This window comes from Ixodes scapularis, unplaced genomic scaffold, assembly GCF_016920785.2.
Source record: "Ixodes scapularis isolate PalLabHiFi unplaced genomic scaffold, ASM1692078v2 PGA_scaffold3__209_contigs__length_174095766, whole genome shotgun sequence".
NCBI classification, from domain to species: domain Eukaryota; kingdom Metazoa; phylum Arthropoda; class Arachnida; order Ixodida; family Ixodidae; genus Ixodes; species Ixodes scapularis.
In genome coordinates, this window is record NW_024609868.1 from 129,789,107 (window position 1) to 129,795,221 (window position 6,115).

General features: G+C 43.8%; 1 protein-coding gene across 1 annotated transcript in view; it reads left to right on the forward strand.

Annotated features, from left to right (window-relative positions):
• The window catches only part of LOC8044100 (cholinesterase 1-like), a 29,641-nt gene extending 26,622 nt beyond the window's left edge, over positions 1–3,019 (forward strand). Inside the window, exon 6 of the mRNA XM_040212441.1 lies at positions 2,467–3,019. Coding sequence (XP_040068375.1) covers positions 2,467–2,692 — 226 coding nt within the window. The 3' untranslated portion in view covers positions 2,693–3,019. The remainder of the gene's footprint in view (positions 1–2,466) is intronic.
• Positions 3,020–6,115: the final 3,096 nt, after the last annotated feature.

Sequence of the window (6,115 nt, forward strand, 5' to 3'; positions counted from 1 at the left end):
TAAAGAGTCTGAAGAGCTTGTCGTCACCTTGAAAGTTTGATTATTATGGCTGGGCGTCGAATAAATGTTTTAACCCGATTACATTAATCGATTAACTAATCGATCAATCGGTTTCGTTCATTCCCGTGCATAATACATCTTGAAAAGTAATAATTGCAGAAGAATGGTGAGCTCGGCTAGTTTGTAATCATTAAACACGGTTAAAATCAGCGAAAAAAGGTAGGGAACTGTAGAATACATAACTTAAAAGAAGTAGCCTAACATATGTGGTTCCAGCTGTATTTTCAGCACCTCAAAAACGACAGAAATCTGTTCCTAAGTGGACTTAAACTTGTGCAAAGTTTCCCGACAGAAATGTAAGAAGAAACATATATACTACCCCTCTTGTGCTTTCTGCATAGTGTGCATCATCCCTATAACATGTGGTAGGACGTATGTTGGACAGACTGGACGGTGCATCATTGATAGGCTACGAGAGCATAACCTGCCTCTTAGATTAGGGTGCTTTCATGTGCGCTCTTCTTGGGGTGGTGACATCTGGCCATTTTGTTCCGAATGCTTATTTTTCTTTTGTTCTGAAGCGCGCGAAAGAGCGTATTCCTGCAAGCGCTCGTGGCGCTGATTGCTCTACGGCGACATTTTGTTCTCGACAATTTGTTTGTATTTTCCCTGTGAGCGCGGTCTGTCGGCATTGGTACTGCAAATGATGGTATGACTCTAAACAGAAGAACGTCAGGCACACTATCTCAGATCAACGGTGGGGGTCATTCACCCCTGCACTCTCAAGCTTGTTTTCGCAATCTAACTGGCTAGCACTATCATCGGTTTATATATAAGGGAACACTCTCCTGAAAAACTTTACGAGGCGTCTATTATACGATGTTTGGGGAGCGCTGTGTGAGCAAGCCTTCAGTAGCGCTATCTCAAAAAGAAGTATCGTTCTTAAACGCTTTTATGAGCTGAAATCATTGCCTCACGCCCTTGAGTTCTTGCGCCATGAGCATGCGCCTGTCCGATATATGTCATCTTGTTTGTTCTTCTCTTTTGGATGAGTCGCGAGTTCAGAGTCCCGTCCCGTTTCCTGTATTCTTCTAGAGTTTTCTACCCTTTCCGCTGACTTCACCCGTGTTCAAAATTAACTTTTGTTGCCTTTGCTGAAATACGATAAACGGCACAATAAAAAATTTTGGATTTTAAGTCATCCTTGATGTATAGTCGGGAATAGTCCAAAGACACCCACCCTCACAAATTATTACTCCAGCCGTGGAGGCAAAAATGTGTGTTGATATTCTCCAGCAATAGCGAACTCCTCCGATTGTTCACAATAGTCTCTGCTGCGCTGAACGGACACTCGCACAGCGTTGACGTAGCTGGGACACGTATGACCTTTTCCACATGATTTGGAGTTACAAATCTCGCCCCTCCAATTTACTTTAGCTCAAGATTTCACCTAAAGTTTGCCCTCATATACAGTTGTACTCGTCCTCGTTTGCGTGGTGAAGGCGTTGAATTTTTATTTGTTTTGTTTGTTTGTCAAAATTTAACCGATTTAAGCATTAAACGGTTAATCGGCAGGTTAATCGGTGAAGTGCCGAGCCCTAGTGATTCTTCAAAAATTTGGCAAGGTTCAAGCATGATCACATAAGACTACTGCTTAGTATACGTACTGAACTATCTCTATATGCTTGTCGTTAGTGCAATCGATAATAAATTCCATGTGGATTATTATAATTTTCATCTTGATCGTGCAAAGCGTTATGAAGAATAATAGTACTCAAGAAGTTACTGGCGCCCCTGCTATACATAATATTTGTTCCAAGTAAACTGTGCTCAAATAAATACCACGCATTCATATTAAATAAATCGTAAATATCAGTTTTGTACGTTACGCGACTGCATTTACCTGAGCAGTGTGTCTGTGTACCGTGTTTGTCTTGCGAAAGCATTTGAGGATTGCATTCAGCGGATGTTACGAATAAAAACCGAACCTTTCCCTTGAATCGATGTGAAGGTTACGCGAAACTAAAGATATCTGTTGTGAGCCTATGTAACGTTTCGTTTAACAAAAATAAAAATGGGAAGAACAAAAAGTATTTAGAGTTTGCTATTCTTTTTTTTTTGTCTACTCAAAAGCTTTTGTAGCCTGCAATAGCCTTTTCACTTTACTTTCCATGAAATTTTATTACATTTATATTACCCTATACAAAATATTTGAATTTTATATTCGACTTTAAACAGAAAATTAGACTTTCCTTTGATATTTTGACATAACAAATGCAGCACCTGTCCACACCCTCGGGGCAATTTTAACTGTTATATCAAACAAAAACGCGGTTGCGCGATTTATTTAGAATGGGTGAAATTTATTTTACCCGCGTGGTTTCATATAGTTTCACTTGCTCTCTATTCTTCCCCAATAGAAAGCTGAGCTCTCTGGTCTCATTGTCATTGTCCGCTCTGCCGAAGGTCTCTTCCCGCGGTGTCGAAGGCGGTCCAGTGGCCGCAGTTCAGGTCCGAGAGCCCGGCACGCATCGAGGTCTTCGACACGGGCTTCGTCACTTACAGGGCCGGCGTGTCGGAGAGCTGCACGCAGCTCATGCCTCTCATCTACCCGCGTGTCCACGGGTGGGACACCAAGACCGCCGCCCGACCCGGGACCTTCACGTTTCTGGGGGAGCGCAAAGGCAGATAACAAGTCGACGAAGACACGGCTGTAGATTTTGTTTTTTTTTATTTGCTAATATTGCAACGAGAATTTCTAGTTTTTTGTACATTCGGCCTTACAAAGGCGGAACAGACTCTTATATGCTTTGATTGATTTGGAATTTGGAGGTCATAAAATAATACAGAAATTCAAATCTACGCTATAAATATGTTTGCGTCATCAGAAGCATGAGTATGCAGGGCTAATGCCTAGCTTTAGAATGTACGTTTACACTCTTGCACCATATAGTTCTTTCGCCAGATCACAGGCCAGTCGTCTGTTTTACTCTAAGCGCCTTAGTGTGATTAAAGGACATCTAACGAGGGATGTATCTACATGTATTTTGTGGAATCCTTGTCGTTTATTACATGTATAGCCCACGCTTATATTCGTTTGATCGGTCGGATTCATTTATTGGCGTAAAAAAAACAACAACATGATTTTCGTTTCCCGGGGAGCTTCCCTTTGAATTCTACAAATGCGTCACTGTAAGTAACCACTAAAAGAAATTGCGTTGTCTGCTCAAGATGGCGACGTAAACCAGACTTGATTGGTGAAACCAGCACGTCAGATTTCGCTCCCACAGAGGCGCTACAATAACGTCACGCACTCAAGTCAACGAATTACTTCATACTTTTTCATTTCATTTAATTTATCCCCGGCCCTGGGTAGACGTAGGATACAGCAGAGGTGCTGAAGGCCCGTACCAGGTGGCCTGCAAACACCCAAATTAACAAGAAAAAAAATACCTATGTACATGTGCAACAAGGATTACGGTAGCGAGTGGCGGAGGTGACTACACTCTAAAAACTGTCACGCTGAACCTCACGCTAACCGCGAGTTTCAAGCGTGGAACCGACGTCAATACGACGGGAATGACGTTTTAAGCACCACGTGATCGAGAATAAGCGTTTGTTTTCTGTGTCCAAGCGTTAAAGCAGTCCAAGGAACCCCGCTCAGTCTTTTTTTCGGACGTGATCAACAGCGTTAGCGTGACGACCGCAAAACACACGCTTAGATTTTCGGAGAAACGCGCGCGCATCCATTCATCGTCACGCTAATATATATCCAAATGGGTTGACCCTCCTGAAGATCCACTTGCGCGTGCCTTTTTGTTAATGTGAGCTTTTCTTTTTTTTTTTTTTTCTTTTCCTGGAAGCACAGAGGGCGCATGCGTCCTCTTTTTGGCGGGAAAAGCGAGAAAGCCGTTACGCTGTTTCCGTTGCTCCCTGGCTCGCTCAGTCAGTTCCCGACACGCCTTGTTTGTGGCTGTGGCTGATGGCTGGGCCAGCTTGACTGACTGCGACTTGCGTGATTTAGCGAGAGACGGCGCGTGAGTTCGGGCACAGTGTGCCATGTTTACCGCACTTGACGTGCGTGGAGTACCGCGGGGTCGCTGCAAACAAAGCGAGTGCGAGTGCCCCGAATTCATGTGGGAGACGGACCTGAATGGCCAGCCAAGGAAAGGGCTTCCCATTTGGCTGGTGCCTTTACAGCGGCCATTCGCCAGCTATTCATGGAAGACAGCAATTATTGGGTAAGAACCCTGTTTTCGTTTGTCCCCCATTACTGTCTTAATCCGCTGTTTTCTTTTTCTTTCGTTGTGAAAGCGCAAGTATCAACTAGCACAGTCTTCATCGTGTTGCTTTTCTTGAAGCGTTGTGCTTTTCAACATAACTGCCACATCTAGGAAACCGTTTTTGCTGCTTGTGATTGAGCGCGTAATTGAAACAAATGTTGTTTATTTGGAAAGGTGAAGGAATGAACCCTGCATGTTGGGGCGTCGTTGAGGTAGTCGGGCGAGTTTGGTCTCGGCTGTAGACACTGCAGTACAGAGGTGAGCTTGTTATTCCAAGTGTTGCATTGCTGTCACAAAAAACTTCAAAAGCATATTTTGCCTGAAGTCCCGCCTCTGCGTCGGTCTCCCGTGTTGAAAGTTTACGGTTCGGAATCGACGAACACCCAGAATATGGGTGAAGGACAAAATGGGTACGTGGCAATGTGGCAAGGGAAAAAGGGTGACAGCAGGAAAGAAGGAAAAGGGTACACAGCGTTGCATTGTAGGAGGAAAAGGGTCGCAGCGGTGAAGGAGACGCAAAGAATCGAAGTAACATCAGAGGCAGCCGCGTGAATCTTTGCATGTGCCGGTGCTTGCAGGCATGTTTCATTTTGGTTTTGATCGGTCTCAACGCAATCGTTTCTTTGAGATAAAGCTTTGCAGAAATATCAAGTTAGTTTGAGCGGCGTCGCCGTCGGCATAACCGTACCGCGTCGGCATGACGCTTTTTTGTGACGCTAGCAAAAAAACGCATTGATTTCAGCGGCGAGTAGATCACTTTCGCAATAAAGAGAATACCAGGGTGTCGAACCGGAACCGAACCGAACCGAAATCCGGAACTGAACCGGTATTTTTTCCGGAACTGAACCCGAACCCGAACCGTTATATTGTTATCGCGATGAACCCGAACCGGAAAAAAATAACGGTTACCGGCTCATGTCAAAACGGTTCGGCCACGCGCTGTTGACAATGAATGTGCTATCAATGCCATTTGTTTTTTAAGTGCCGTCAACTGACACACACCTCGCTTACATATTTTTCTTCTCCACTCAGTCTTAGGAATATAAACGCTGCATCCATGAATCTTGACATAGGAACCAGTATTGCGGTGGTCGCGGCTTTCACGGAAAAAAAAAATTGAAAGGCTATGCAAAAAAAAAAAAAAAATCGCGTCACGGGATTTTATTTTCCTACAATCTCGTAAATCCTAAATGCTGCTGTGTGCTCATTTCATAACACGTTTCTAGAACGCGCGAGTTCTTGAAGCTTGCTTCCATCGGGACGAGAAAAGAAAAGGCTGTGGAGTTTGATAATAATGCATTCGGTTTCGTATAGGCACTTAGAAGCTAACATATTTGTGAGACAGCGAACTCTTCTATTTTAATATTTATCCTATTACGTCCTTCTGGCGTTGCGTTCGGTGAAGTGTTTTTCATATTCCGTATCTTGTTTAATGAAAACTTCTTTAAGGGTCTAATTTGAGTTACCGAAGGCTAGTTCAAATAAAGAAAGCTGTATTTTCTCCCCACTGTTCCTTCAATTGCTTACACGCCGAGGTGGCGGGATAGTTAGCGAGTTCTACTTGTAAGTGGGTTTGTAAGGAGGTCGCGTAGTTTACAGCTACTGCGTCGGACCCAATTAGATGAAGTCCGAATGCGTAAACGTCGGTGAGGTAACCTTTGAGTGCACATAAAGAAACCATTCCTGGTAGAAACCCCTGAGCCTTACACTACGATGTATCCCGTTTCGTATGTGCTGATTTCAGATGTTTTATTTGTAATTTATTTTGATGTTGCAATTTGTCATTTATAATTTCCGAACCGGTTCGCGAACCGGTTCGCGGATCGAATTAA